Source organism: Rhipicephalus microplus, chromosome 10 (assembly GCF_043290135.1).
Source record: "Rhipicephalus microplus isolate Deutch F79 chromosome 10, USDA_Rmic, whole genome shotgun sequence".
NCBI classification, from domain to species: domain Eukaryota; kingdom Metazoa; phylum Arthropoda; class Arachnida; order Ixodida; family Ixodidae; genus Rhipicephalus; species Rhipicephalus microplus.
The window spans coordinates 59,383,275-59,398,987 of NC_134709.1; the positions used below are offsets into that span (position 1 = coordinate 59,383,275).

At 45.2% G+C, this 15,713-nt stretch overlaps 1 protein-coding gene across 1 annotated transcript in view; it reads right to left on the reverse strand.

The window, feature by feature from the left end:
* LOC119180667 (uncharacterized) overlaps positions 1-15,713 on the reverse strand; it is a 59,089-nt gene that overhangs the window by 8,910 nt on the left and 34,466 nt on the right. The window contains exons 5-10 of the mRNA XM_037431786.2: positions 14,699-14,885; positions 12,567-12,660; positions 11,512-11,667; positions 10,430-10,539; positions 10,162-10,344; positions 3,029-3,266 (exon numbers count right to left, since the gene is read on the reverse strand). Coding sequence (XP_037287683.1) covers positions 3,029-3,266; positions 10,162-10,344; positions 10,430-10,539; positions 11,512-11,667; positions 12,567-12,660; positions 14,699-14,885 — 968 coding nt within the window. The remainder of the gene's footprint in view (positions 1-3,028; positions 3,267-10,161; positions 10,345-10,429; positions 10,540-11,511; positions 11,668-12,566; positions 12,661-14,698; positions 14,886-15,713) is intronic.

Sequence of the window (15,713 nt, forward strand, 5' to 3'; positions counted from 1 at the left end):
GCGGCCGCGCACCCCACGGTCATATGGAGTGCTGTCAGTAAGCTTTTGTGATGCGATCTGACGTGCTTGGAGCCGTGCTTGATATCGCCACGAACGTCTATGAATGTTCCGAGGCTAATGAATTGCTGTAAATTAGAGTTTCCACGATGGCTGTAAGATGATGCGTTTCACGGCTAGAGCGGCGAAAGAGCATGTGTGAATCAGGGGCACGAATTTTTATATGCCTGTTTCGTGTCATTAATTATACTGCTAGAAATTCCCGTGCCACCAGTCTTCTGCCCATAACTTTGTTATTTAGAAAGAAGGCATAGGCCGTCATGGTGTGATCCATTTTTCTGATGCAATAAACTTCTCTCCAAATAAAACAAAGTTCAGTGAATATTTGTAATCAAGTACTTAATTATGCTAATTACAACTTCAGCACAAAAAAAGTATGTGTAATAATTTCAGTATATGGTTTTATTCAATTACAATCTTTTCTGTCATACCTATCACACCACTCCTTCATACAAAGAACTTGGTTTGAAATCCATACTTGTTCTTTGTAACTCATGAAAAAGAGTAAATCATGAAAAGAAGTCAAATATCACAAGACAAACCTGAAATCACAATTTTTAGGTGTCTTAGAGACGTAAAGAAAAGTTGAAACATTAAACGCAGCTTTCTCAATGTACTGTTTTTTTTTTTTTTTTTGACATTATGCTCAGCCCCTCCACATGGTTCAATGAATAAATAATTTGTTTCTCGTAAAGTATTCGTGGTATCGCTTCAAGATGTTTATGGAAGCACTGTGAGGTTATTCTTAGTGTCTGTGCCAATATTCATCAATATCCAACGAGAAACAAAAAAGTTCATTGAAAAAAGCCTGTCGAAAACTTCGACAGGCTTTTTCTCACAAGTGTGTTTTGGACATTGTGCATTGCTCGTGGAAAGAGTAGCACGAGAATGACCGGACCGATTTTGATTCTGTTTTTTTTCCCTGAATCCCTGAACACTGCTTGTGGGTACAGCAATCTTCAATTTCTGTTTTGTGGCCCTGTTATTTTTCTAGATGATGATTTGTCCGTGCCATTGTTTCTGACAATGTGTGTCGGCAGCCATTATGATCTCTAAAAAAAAAAAGAGAACTTATTAAAAAATTCCGAGAGTGTCATACCCTGTAGCTTTAAAGATCAACACCATTCGCAGCTTCCTGGCATGTTTTGTTGCAGCGCTAGGCTTTCCACGAGCAGACCATGTAATTGGATCGTGTAGCATTATGTGACTTGAGAACTACTGAAGCTATCATGATGAAACTGCATATTTCCCTATTCTAAACACTTATGAGTATGCATGCCAAATTTCATTGCTGTAGGTCAACAAATAAAAAAGTTTTTTTTCAAAGCCACCTCCCCCCTTAAGCGTTTGGCGAATTCAATTAATTTTTTCCTACAATAACGTGTAGATGGCGAGAAGTCCTCACCAATCGAAAAGTCGGTACCCTTTAGTTTATGCGCGGCAGAAAGAACTTTTTGTTTGTTTTTAAAGGAACTCATTTTAGCTATGATTGGCCGCTGCTTATCAGTCTTGTACTTTCCTAGTCTATGTACCCGTTCAAAGTGGTCGTTTGTTAGTGGGATGCCAAGTTTTTGAGAACAGAAAGTTGTTATTTTTTCCTCGGATGTTGCCCAATCTTCTTTGTTTTTGTCATCTATACCAAAAAAGAGCAGATTGTCCCGCCGTTGCCTGTTTTCCGCGTCCTCACATCTCATCGTTATAGAATGTAGCCTATCAGTAATATTGCGCAAAGACTCATTAGGCACAGAACCGAGTACAGTGGAATCAACTGCATTCTTTGCGGTTTCCAAGGCAGTAACTCTTTCCGTCAATTGCTTAATCTGCTGGTCAGCCACATCTTGCCTTTCCCGAAAACTTTTCAATTCACTGAGTATTCTGGCCTGCCGGCAACCTCCAAAACTGTGGCGACCCTGTTTTCCAAGGTAGGCCCAGGGTTCGTCTCGACATCGCCACCAACGATGAGCAACAGTTCAATCAGAGCATGGCACAGGCGTGCCGGAAGACAGCATGCTCCCCTCACAGAATCGAACAATGTCGCTGGGCACGACACCGCAATCAAAAAACGATTGTCGCTCTATAGACGTACATATGGTCATCCAAGACACATGCACGCGTGTCGGCACAGGTATTTATTGTATGGCAACTGACATCATTTGACTGAAACAAGAGACCAACGGGACTGCCTCATGGGGCTAGTTGCAAGCAGTGCGTCACCTAATCAGCTCATGCCGTCACGACCGCCACTGTCGTGCCGCTAGCTGTACCGTGCTAGAGCGTTCGCCAACAGGGTGTTCTTCGCACGGCTCTGCTCCAGACCACGCGAGTAGCTTTTATGGCCAACGTATTGAAATAAGCTTTATGCAATCAAAGCACACTTGATGTTTTCACGATACTCAAGGAAGGAGGGCTTCGCATGTCACCAAAACAAAAGCATTCAGTATGCTTAGAACAGTACTACTAGTATGCTTGTTGTACTATGCAAGCATTTGGCGTGGTAGATCAGTAGAGAGAGGTTTCTTAGTGCCTGCACCGCTCGACTCTGCAAAGGCGAACAGTCTTCATTTGTACAGTGACACGCTGAGTATAGCAATTTCGTCAAACAAATTTGAATAAAAAAGTTTGAATAGCATATGCATACCTGTCAAGTTGAAGGATTCTGAATCCGGGAGATTAATGCAATGGGGCGGGGGGTCACGCTGAATTACTGTAGACTCTCAGTAAAGGAAAATGCCCACTTTCATTTTATTTTTTCAAGTAGGATAATGATAAAATAAAGGTTGATGAAATCTGGCCACGAAAATTTCCAAGTTGGTGTGCAATGATGTCAAGAACACAAAAAAAACGGTGCACGAAAACTCGATTTTTTTGGCCAAATTGTGGTCCCAAAGTGCCACATCCCCCCCTCCCCTCAATGCCCATGACACTCGGCTCACCAGCCTGAATAATAAATGCACGTCTCCTTTCTGCTCACCTGTCCTGGCGCATGCCAGTGCCGCTGTTGGTAACCTCCGGGCGCTCGTCCCCTACGCACCAGTTGATGGAGTACGGTTTGGTTTTCTCGGTGTCACGGGGCGGGTTGTGGCCGCTCACGCAGCCCAACGTCGGGTGGTGTAAAGAGTAGCGCGTCGGCAGTAGGGTGTCCAGCCCGGGCTCTCCTTCCAGACGGCAACACACCGCCCGAGACAGGTGCCCGTGGTGATACAGATTACCTGCGCAAAGAACACGTGTGCTTGCAAGGTTAAAGGGGGCCCACGAGGCCTTATTTACGATCATAATCAGTGTTTCGAGAGAAGATGATGGCTCCACTCCGTGCAGTGCAAGAAGTCACAGAAGCCACAGCAATGTGAAGGTCGCCCGCAGCAGGCGGAGTTTATACAGCTGAACCCCTTCGTAAGAGGCACGCTCCTATCAGCAATTCTTGTCTTTTATACAAGATGTCTCTTATAAGCAGGGTACCTCGTATGCATTTTCTCATAAATCCATTTTACTGCGGGCACACTGGTGTCTCTTATACTCGTTTGTCTCTTATATAAGTGCCCCTTATAAAAGGGTTAACGGTAACCGGCGACATCTAGGGCTTCTACAGACCATTTTTCTACAGATCATTTTCTTCTACAGACCATTTTTCATGTATGCACAGGGATATATTGACCTCTACTTCCATTTTTCGCTGAAAACTGCAAATTGGTGGGTGACCCTGCCATAGCCCCTGCAAACACAATGCAAGTTTGCATAGTTAAGGCTGGTGCCGAACGTACCGTTAAAACCAGCGTATAATCCATATGTTTTTTTTTTTTCTAGTTTTTATGATGCAGAATTTCGGCCCTGTATTGTATGGAGGTCCCCAGAATTTTCATCCGAGAATTCACAGTCTGCACCATTGTGCGGCGCTTTCATTATCATCAAGCCTCTACTTCAAATGGTTTGGTAAATTCGATAAATAAGTTAATTAAAAAGGCTTGTTTTCTAAATTCCATTTCCATACTTGCACTTTACACACATACAGGTTTCTATAGCAAAAAGAATTATTGTTCTAACTGCCACAACTGCCGAGATATGGAGGCTACAAGATTGAACAGTCATAAATTCACATTTTGAGAAAAATGGCAAAAACAGATAACACACACTTTATACAAAAAAATAAAAAATAAGAAAATGCATATTTGATACTAATATACACGAGGAACATAGTCTGACTGGTGCTTAGCACTGCGGTGGCGCTTCTCTAGTGCTTGCTGGAGCTTTTCACTCGAAGCACGCTCGCGGTTTGAGTCAGCCACTCGCCACCTGTCCTTCTCGGTCATTCATCTGATGCTTGGGAGGCTGGGGTTGAGATGGAGTTCGTCGAGGATGCCTGTTGACGTTCTCAAGTTGCCGCCATTGAATTTCATTACTGCCTCTGCAACTGCAGCTTCAACCTCCTCTTCGCTTTGCTCCGGGGGAGCGGCGCCGGCCGGTGCGTCGTACTGTATGCGTCGTACTTGTTGTACACTTAACAAAGCATTGCTGCTTGGTTAAGTGCCGGCCGGTGCGTCGTTCCTCAATAACTCAAATTTCCTCTTCGATGCGGCTGTCGATGCCAGTTCCTGCAGCATCGAATTGGCCTTTGTATGCCTTACCTGCAGCTCCGATTCCGTTAGCAAGGTTGTGTCACGGCGGACGCGGCCGCTGCTTTGCGAAGGGTCGGTGGCCGGCGGACCCACTAGGCCTAACTTCCCGTCGACTGTCTCGGACGCTTCGGCAATTCCCTCGCTGTCGGCCGACGAGATGGCGGTCGTGGAGTCTCGATGTGCGCAATGTTTATCTGCACGTCCCGATGCTGGATGCGCCAGCGATGCGTCAGGTTTGGGAACATCGCAGGCTGGCGAGGCCGTCAAGCTTGCGTCGGAAACATCGGCGGGCAACCCATCCCATTCTTCGTTGACGCTACTCACCAAGAGGTGCGCTTTGAAGTTGTTCGCCTGAGCCTTTCTTCTTTTTTTACCGAACTTATGACGGGTGTGAAACTTTTGCGATGATCCCAGCATTGAAACAACTTCGATCGCGAGCACGCTGTCAAAGCACAGGCGTTACGGCGGCACAACACGTTGTTGACGCGTCGAGCAACAGATGTGAGTCCAATCAGCCAATGAAGTGGCTGCCTCATGGTCACGTGCACTCACAAACCAATAGCATCGCATACATTGCTTTTTTTTCTTGGTTGCTTTTTTTCAGCAGCCAATGAGCGCAGCAAGGTTGCTGGAGTGGGAATCAGAAGATGGAGAAACGCGCTTTTAAGGGGGGACGTGGCAAGTAAAACTAATTTTTTTATTAATGTACTGTTTGTGATGAAATTTGGTGTGTGTATGTGGATGATTGTGAGGATTCCAAATATGAAAACCGTTTTCAAATATCTCTTGTACTTTTTGAGTTACAAGCATAATTATACTAATTAATGCTCTTCACACTTAAAGAGATAATTATTGCTAAATGAAATTATTTTTTCATATTATTATGTTCCCAAAGCATCAATTTGTGCAAAGAAGCTATTAGTTGATTTTTCTAGTTCTTGTAACCATAAATAAAATTTCCAAAACATGGATGTTGTTTTGCGCACACATCGCAGTAATTATAAAATGTGTTCTAAAAATTTTAAATGATGAGTAAGAAGAGAGATAAAGCTTTATTGCACTGCTAAAGGCCTCCTGAGCCTAGTGCAAAAAACGGAACGACTCTATCAGTCTTTGTTAGAAAATGACAGATGTTCTAGCGAAGGCACATAGGCGAAAATCAAGAGTTGAGAAAACTGACTTTGAAAGTTCACTCTTGTTTGGAAGTTCACAACATGCCTAAAACACTCAGAATCCTCCTGGGCAGTAATCCTGAGATGCTGTGGCCTTGGCCTCTGTAGAGCGCAACCCAGTTTTGCGCTTCTTTGTCGTGGAACAATGCGCCTTTTGAGCCCTCTTTACCCTTTTGGCATCCTTTTCGGCTGCTCGCCGCAAAGAGCAGTCTCCTGGATTGAAGCCCAGTTGAGCAGTGATCTCTTGCAGCGCACTCTTGCAGCCACCATTGAAACGGCAGACTGCATCTGCAACTGCACTTTCCACACTTCGAAGGGAGGCGAACTGGCTCTTGGACTGGAGTGACCAAATGAGGCTGTTCATACTCTCCACAGCGTTCTGGGTTTTTCCCTGCGCACACCTTTCAAGGAGCTCTTTGTTCGAGAGGCGCTTGTAGATTGGCAGCAGTGCCACTCGCACGTGAGGGGGCAGTTTATGTTTGTGAGGCGGCAGCGGCTCTCCCTTGGCCAATGCCTGATTGTGCGGGCACCAGGAGTCAGTCCCACTTGGGCACAGGTCGTGGTGTGGATCCTGGTCTGTGGATGTTACATGGTAATAAGTGGCCATGATGGCCCTCTCCATGCCAGGTACATCGTTGGGGTGGCTCTTAATGGCCCAGCCATAATAATTCGTCAACTTCTTTATAAGGCCCTGCGTCAGCCGGCCTTTGCCACCCATGCTCAGTCCTCGGCCTTTGGATTTGTGCTCATCAAGAAGGTTGCGCAAGGAAGTGCCCATTCTTTTTTTCACATGGTTCACACACTCCTGTTTCTTAATCAACATGTAGCCATACACCTTTGTCTTGCGTGAGGGCAAGGTACGTACGGCTGTCACCGTCGCAGAGCACATTGATATATCGAAGCTTGTACTTGGTAAACGATCTTTCAAACATGATCCTCGCTGCTTCTACTTCCATTTGGCCTGCATTAGCATCGGTGTTCTTTTGGCACTGTGGCTTGTGTTTCTCAAGCCACTCCTCATAGTTGTCGTCACCAGGCTTGGGGCCAACAGCACAGCCTTGGCAGTAGTTGGACAGGACACAGTGGTCCAAGACCAAGCCTGTGTACAGCTCGATTACACAGCCCACGCCAATATGACTTCTGTGCCCCCTCGTCATCCACGTGCCGTCGTAAATGACGTCAATGTTGCCTGGCACTCCTCCTAGGTCCTTGTAAATGTCATGCACCTTCTGTGCACTTTCTGCTTCAATGCGGGTGGCAGCTGATGTGGTGGCAGGGTGGCTGTACTTCCTTTGCAGTCTCTGGTAGGACTTGTGGTGCAGTGCTCGATGCGAAATGTCCATCGCAGAAAAAATGTCATTTATGGCAGATTGTTTTCTGCCAACTGACTGCACAGCCCTCAAAGCACGCACGTTTACCTCAAAGGGGTTCGTTTTTTGTTGCCCGGAGCACCTCGGGGACGACCACGCACTGTTCACTATGCCACAATTGTCACAAAAAAGTTCCATCCTCGCCGCGAGTCCAAGGCAGTGCGTAGTCTCGAGGCGTATCGACCCTTCGTCGCACTTGTTGCACTTTACTGACGAAAGCAGACCGTTCAGCATCTTCTTATTTACAATGAAGAATGTGGAGTCCTTACCGCCGTCATTTTCGTCGCAGCCTTCGTTCAGAAGCTCGAGCTTCCGCTTTGAAGCGGACTTCGATGCTACGGCATCCAAAACATCCCGCCTTGTCTGCGCCCGCTGCGCGATTTCTTCACTGCTCGGAATCTGGGCCGAAACTCGCGATAGAATGTTCGACGCGCGCACGCCCGGAGTTGCAACGGCTGCCGACGCGGTGCCACCGCAATCGGGTTCGCGAGAGCGTCCATCACGGTCGACGGCATCCGGCGGTCTGACATACGACGATGTGGCACCTTCCACACTCTCGGCCTCACAACAATCAGCGAAGGGTCTGAGTAGAGGCTCCGTGACGCTTGAAGAGCATGCTCCGTCCGGAACTGCGACTGGGACGGCAGCCGCAGTCGTCTGCCCTTTGTTCCAAGCTTTCCGACGCTTGCCGTACTTGTGGACGCTCCGGAACTTTTTTTGCGACAACATAGCACCGCAGTATGAGCAAGCACTCAGAAGAGACCACCGATGTAAACAAAGCTTGGTAAAAAAAGCACGCGAACTATCACAAAAACAGCAAACTGGCAAAAAACGAAGCGCACGCCGGATGATTCTCGACACGGCGGCCGCAGATGCGCTCGCGCTTCCAAGGTTGCCAAGGTGCGCGGCGCAGCTTTGACCAGTAAGAGGTCGCGCCTGCTACCACGTGACCCGCGCAGCCAATTGCCGTTCTTCGTTTTCGTTTTTTTACTTGCTCCTCGCGCTTTTATTTTCACTCGGCGAAATACGAGACCGCGACCATCGGGAAGCCGGCTTTCTCCTCTTTCCAAAGCTACCAAAATGGCGGCCCACGGTCAACAACTTGGCGCGTTTGTGCGGCGTGAACAACACCGTTTCAGGGGCTTTTTTTTCGCACTTTTCGGCGACTAGCCTCGGCAAAAACACTATTTGCGGGATTTGTAGCGCACGTTTCGCTGTAATATTTTAGAACAAGGAAGTTAAAGGTCTGAAGATTACGAAAAAAAATAAATCAGAAAATCGCATATTTTGACCAAAATCGGCACTTTACTTGCCGCGCCCCCCCTTAAACAAGACCAAGATCGTGGCTATGGCATTCAGCAAACAGTAGCTCTGCGTCGCGAAAAATGGTGTTTTTTCGCCAAATTCTGCGCTAATCGAGCTCACGAGTCCTTTTGTAATGATATAACAAGTGAATTATCACTTTCTAAAGCTTCAAAATTGGCAGGCCGGTGTAAAAATGCTTGCAGAATTCAAAAATGCCATTGAAAAGAAAAAGTTTTTTTCGCGATTTCTTGGTACAAAAGACCTGTCCGCCCCCTTAAAATTGAAATACAAAATCCATTCCGCAAAAAAACTTTTGAAGTAGGCTCTAGGTTTGGCCTTCTTGCTCATGTTAAACGACACACAATCGTGTCTAGAGGGCTAAGCGTAGCGCATGCGGGGCCAACGGTGGAGGTGGACAACCAAGTGTAACAGAGGCGCTAAGCCTAGGCGTAACAGCACCTATTTTCAACTATTTTCAAATAGCCGAAATTTGCATGGTCTGAATATAGGGCCCACGTGATTTAAGACGCCACATGTCGCATTTTTGGAGTCTGGCTGGCTACAAACTGCTGGTGGAACTTCTTGTGCAGCTTGTACGTTTCTGTTACGCCCCCGAGATGTGCTTACTGACGCTCGGGTGTGAATAATGGAGGTTCCCTAGATCGATCACACCTCTGAATCGCCACATAAGTGAGTTAAGTGGGCTAGTGTGGAACAAATGGAAATTTAACAGTGGCTTGCGGACCCCGAAGAGGGGCCTTAGGTTCTGCGGAATCCACTTTAAGAACCCCTGTGCAAGACCACAGCGGTGAGTGCAAACGAAGTCTGTTGATCCCTGTTTAACATAAAAAAAAATAAACACTCCATTTTGCGGTCCTCGGACCCTTCTCAAGCCATTGCACACATGAGGGCTTCGTTCCGTTTTCCGCCCATCCACCAAAAATGCTTTGGTCACCTACGCCAAAACTACTGCCCGGCAGCACAGTTGCTTGATGAGTGCCGAAATAGGGACCACATCATGAGGTCTCAAGTGCCAGAAGTGAGCTGCAGATGCCTGAAGCAGGCTTCGCTAGCAATGCTTTGCAGACGAACCACCGAAGCTTGGGTATGCATTCTTAAGGTGCTCGTTCATCGTACCCTCAAGAATTGTTCGATTGGGAGCACCCTTGATGGCAGTGAAGATGAGGTGCTACGGCAGGACACCTATGATGAGCTGCTATGGGAGCAGCATGTAGTTCTCACATTTTCGAACAGAGTAAAGTTCCATGAAACTCTGCGGGTGACCATCTTTTGATTGCTGTTTACAGTTGAATCACTTCGCGTAATAATTGTAAAATACTTTTTGTTTCACTGAGACCAAAAGTACTCGGCCATATTTGTGGTCACTTCATTTACGTGCAAATACGGTAAGTCTAAGACAAAGCCATTTCGAATGTGGCTGTGACAATTTGACCACTCGAGTCGAACAGAAATGCATGAACTCCATTTCTCGAACGATTTTGCAGTCCCTATGGTGTTTGAAAAATCGGATGTCGACATAAATTTACTTTCCAGAAATGCGACGAGCTCGAAAAGTACGATTCCTGTACGAATCGAATAGCAAACACAATTAAAAAAATACTCGAATATTCGCACTGTCGCACTCACCCAGGGTGATGGAGCTCAGATAGACAGGCTGCAGAAAGTGGCTGAGCAGAGCCCCTTGCAGACCGAGAACGTTCCAGCGAGCAATCTTATCGCTGCAGGACATGGTACGCAGTCGTTCACCTTGCAGGATGGCATCCCAGGTCTGGTAGTCTGTAGTCAGGTCCACGGGGACCGTGCCTTCGCCTGGAAGAAGGTATGCGGTGTGCTTTCAATGCCACACGGAGCGTGACCACCACTAGTTCCGCGGTTTTCTTGGAATGACGCTCACCTGCTTCCAGCTTTGTTCGCAGGAGCCCCTGGCAGCTCTTGGTGAAGAGTGGGTGATGCTGTTCGCTGTTCTGATCCTGAGTCTTGTTCTTGTCGTCTGGCTTCGTCGTGCTGGAGAAAAAAAAAAAAAAGCGAACTCTTACCTCGGAACGGCCCCTTGGACTGCAGCAAAGGTCCAATGATACCAAAATGAAGACAGACGCACGCACACGAAAAAGGAAGTTTGCTCAAAGTTCAGCAAAGCTTGGCACAGCGAAGCTGGTTTTTCCTCAGCTAATCGTGCTGAATGCGAAGCATGTCCCTACTAAAAGAAGTTTGATCTCCTGTCTACTCTTATTCTAATATATTAACGTTATAATCACATAATACAATTCAGGCGCATCTTCCTTTATTTGGCTTCAGTTCAGTTGTCTTGACCAAAAAAATAAGCCCGCGATTTGTTGCTCTTACATTACAGGCTGACATTAGGTTTTTGCACTCTAAGGACGAAATTAACTACATTCTTTAAAATCTTCGCTTCAGTGTCGCCTTAAAAGGACACTATAAATAGAAAAAATGACTTGGTTCAAATTGACAAAATGCACTCTGAAAACCCCAGTGCTATATGTTTCCCAATCCAAAACAACTTCATTATTAGCAGAGAAAATCAAGATTCAAGTTTCATTTTTAAATATTGCACTGGAATCTCCGCATGTGATGTAAAAACTTCAAAATGTATGCAATTAGGTATTTTCGAGACATTGGCTCGATGAAAGTTTTTGACTTTATATGTTAGGTTTATGCAACCCGCAGATGACAATGTGCTTCATTTTTATCGATTGGAAACTATGTAAGACCCAGTTGATGGCTGCGAAAATCAATGACATCAAGGTGTTTAGTGTGGGAATCTTAAACTGGCACCTCCTCCCACATTTTATTTTCACGCGTTTTCTCCCTTACCAAGCATCGTCTCACAATAAGAGTGGTGTTTTAAGAATTTTGGAATGGTAATTTACTAATTATACGTGAAAAAATTGTTTTTCTCGTCAGTGTGTCCCCTTAACATAGTGTAGAAACAAGGGTGAAGGAATTGGAGGGACGTACTGGGCAAATAGGGCCCCGTCGCCGCAAGGCGCGGTGGAAATGTACAAGTGGAACGAGACATCTGGTTTGATCCGGATGCGCTGACCGTCCTCCGTGGGCTCCAAGATGGCATGCTCCTTCCCCGGCCCGTAGCTCTTGAGCTGCTGGTATAGAAACCTGAAACGACGTGTGTTGCAATTAGTGCCCATCACTGCCTTTAAGGAATTTAAAGAAGGAATGAAAATCCAACTACTCTCTCGATAAACATGCAAATGAGACCCTTCTGATAAGCAGTGGACGCAACGGGAGCGCAGTGGCCAAGAACAGAGAAGGCTCGAATTCACAGGAACGCTGAACGTGCCGTTAGTGTCATGCAGACTGGGCTAATAGTATGCTGCAACCGAAAGAAATCTGTTGAGGCTACAGATAATGACTTACTTCCTGTTATGATTGATAACATCAGTAAACTCTAAGGAAAAAAAGACAATTGCAACGAACCTTAGTGGTGGAAATGGCAAGAATGTAACTCTTAGATCAGTAATGTCTGATGCTATCACTTCTACTACGCTCTGCTAATTGCTTCATATTTGTTTATCTGCCCAGAAAACTCTAACGGAAAGACATTAGTTCTAATTTTTATACAAGGTCGACTCAAGTTTCAGGTATAAATGATTTAGAAACCCATAACTTATTACTACATGCTGGACTCCTGTGACCGTTTTCCACCTTTCCTATCTCTCCTATCCTCTTGATTTGTCCTCGCTCGCTGACTCTATACCTTTAATCCTATTCTTTTAATCCCTCCTCACTCCCACCCCTTGTGAGCTACTATTGAGGTGTCACTCCCTGAAGCAGACAGTTACGGGGCTCACTTTTCTCTTCTTTTCTCTCTTAGAACCACTTAGTATTACACAGCTCCGGATGCTATTTAACGAGATTTAGCGTCCGTCTGGAATACACAAGCTGACCTCCGCTGCCGGCACAAGCATTGTGAAGCCAAAACTACAATGTATGGGCTGACCTAAGTTTGACTTCGTTTCCCACATAAACATCATGGAGTGCTGATGTTCGCTCACCTGAGGAAGCTCCTCCTTGTTATTACTTCTGCGTGTGAATCGTTCACCACGGTTCCATCCTGGCTTAGTTGTTCACCAGTAATGCATCGGCTCCCTGAATTGCCGACAGGCAAGGAAACAACAAACAATGCAAAACGAATAAAACATGAAGAAGTTTTATGTTTTATCAGCATGAATTAGTGAAGTACACTAGGCTCCCATTAATTTTTTGTCTGAATTATCAGAAGCTCTCACAAGTATTACTCAGGGTAACAGACGAGCTTCTGCTGCATGGTTGAAACATCACAAACAACTCCCAGTAATGCTTTTAGAAATCGGTGATGATACCTGTACTTTGTCAATATGAAATGCATGCAAGTGTGTGCAATAAAGGGACAAAATGTGCTAAGTCTCATGAGAGCAGTAGCCCTTTCCCTATTTCAGCTTGCTTTTCTGAATGGCAACAGCATATCGTGCTGAAAGTCAAGCATACAGCACGCAACAGAGTGAAGCCACATCATCTCGTTTCATTTTTTTTCTTTTGTTCTTGTATCAGCATGCAAATGTTCCTGCATGTGGTTTGGCTAATTTGACGCCTTTGTAGACAGGCCATTGGCCAGTGTAAAAACGCCGATGTTCAGCTACAAATATCAACGGTGGCGTAGATATTCAGGCATTAGCAGGCAAATAGTGCTATGTAACAAAATTTATGGTATCGGCCAGTTTGCATTGAGCAGAATTAAAATGTGTTGAAAATGTAGACAGTGGATTAAAAATTAAAGAATTTGTTATAATTATGTAGAGCCTACAGCATTTTACCTATGACTGTTGGATGTAGCTGAAGTTGAAGTAAAAGCAAAAACACTTGGCATTTACTTACGCACCAGCGAACTTTTTTTTTTTCAAGTTGGAGAGATCAAACAGAAGGTAACGAGATCAGTCAACTTGCCAAACTAACAAAGCTAGACATAACTACGAAATAATTCCAACAAATGAGAAGTAATATGCTCATTCTCAAATAAAATTTATCACAAAGCATTTGTATTTCCGTCATTTTACGAATAGCTTCATACCACGTATCCTCGCCTCATACATACCTCGTGTGCTCAAATTGCGATTTAGTCGTTGTACGAACACAGCTCAAGATGGCGAACCTTCACACAACTTTTCTGTAACTATACACTGTCCTGCCGTGTTTTCTTTTAAATCATAATCGAAAACGCCCGACGCTTGCACATGGGGGCATAGGTCAGCAAAACTTGTGGAGCTCACTCAGACTCACTCATTAAATATAATTTGAGCTTCAAACTCCCTCAGATTCAGACTAACTTGTATTTTCCTGAGCTGGACACACTCGGACACGCACTCACGAGCATTACTTTCAGCTAGACTCGCTCGGACTCAAACTCACCAAAACATTACTCACCCGGACTCACTCAAACTCCGACTAACAGTTCGATCTGAGTCTGAGCGAGTTCGACTGAGTAGACTAAGACTAGAATAAGCTTCATAGACTGTAGTGTCAGTGCTCTTCAACCGCCATATTTCATGTAATCGAAGCTCTTCTTGGTGCCGTTCGACATAGTAACTTCGAAAACAAGATCCGAGTGCTTCCAAACCAGTAGGGTCCTTTTTTTTTTGGAAGAGATAACAGCATAAGATATAATCATCAAGAAATTCCTTGGGAGAGTTAGTGGGGGAAGGTCAAGGAAGACCCTAGAAAATTCACGCCTCTATTTGATTAATATTGAAACGCCGTATGAATGACACTGCTTTAAAATACGTGCGAGTAGATGTTAGTATGAATGTGAACCTAGGTAAGGCTGACAGTAATGCTAAATGTGACTAGAGAGGACCGTAGGTCGGCAAAAGAAAGTGGAACTCGCTCAAACTCACTCAAGAAGCACATCTTACGCTTTATACTCGCTCAAACTCAGACTCACCAAAGTTTTCCTGACTCCCACTCATGCAAATTTTCTCTAACAGGACTGACTCTGACTAACGAAACTCAGACTGACAGCTTGATCTGAGTCCGAGCGAGTCGACTTGTGAGTGAGTTCGCCGACCTAAGCATGGGAGGGTCTCCGATTGGGCAAGCTTGCCACCAAGTGCACCAAAAACTTCCACTCGCGGCAAAGGACGGAGCCACCCACCTGTGCCGAAGCAGACCACGGTGCCCCGGTCGGTGGGTCCGGTCTTCATGACGAGGGCGGCGAGCACTTTGCGGCCGCCCACGTACTCGGGCACCTCCAGCACTTTCTGGCTGAACTCGCGGTGACTGAGGGCAGCAATAATATCAAACATGGGGATGCTCTCATCCTGACTGCTCAGGATGTCCGTCTGCGCCAGAGAAAGAGAGGCAGAGAGCAGATTACCGACGTGTCGAACAACGAGCTCGGCCAGCCCACACAGTACTTCGTAGCTACAGAGAACAAGTTACTAGGCTTGTGCAGTGAATTTCAGGTTCGAAGCGAGTAGTGATTTTGGTCAAATAATTCTGAATCGAATTCAAAAAGTATACATATTGCACATTATGAAGGAAAACAGGCATATTTGTCATGACATAAGTAAACTAACCTGCACAATATTCAGGTGTGGAAGCGGGTTTTAGTCTTTTGAAGCAGCTTTGGGAGCAGGAATAATAAGGTTTTGGAGCAGCTTTGAAGCAGCAAAAGGGGTGTTTTGGAGCAGCTCTGGAGCAAATTACTTGGTTCACACATCACTGTTAATTACAATTATTGCTTTCTCCTTGCTTTCTCATTATCACACAAAATTTCAGTGGTTTTTACTAAGCATTCAATGCTAATCAAGTGACCAGATTTACTCCAAAATTATATATATATATATATATATATATATATATATATATATATATATATATATATTAAGCCTTACAACATCACAGCTGAAAGCACAGCAACTCAAAGAAAAACATAAGCGGCGCTTTGTTCAGCTGCTGAAGCTGCATAAGCGGACCTCTAAACAGCAACTCAGACAAATAAAAAAATTTAATGTTGAAATGTTGCAAAACACCGCATCCAACATGAACAGCAACTCAAGACTAGACATAAACCAATAGAATAAAAGTTGTTCATACTAAACCAATAGGGCTCCATAAACATATATGTAAAAAACTCATGTTCCGGTCATTGAAGTGCCACAGTGGAC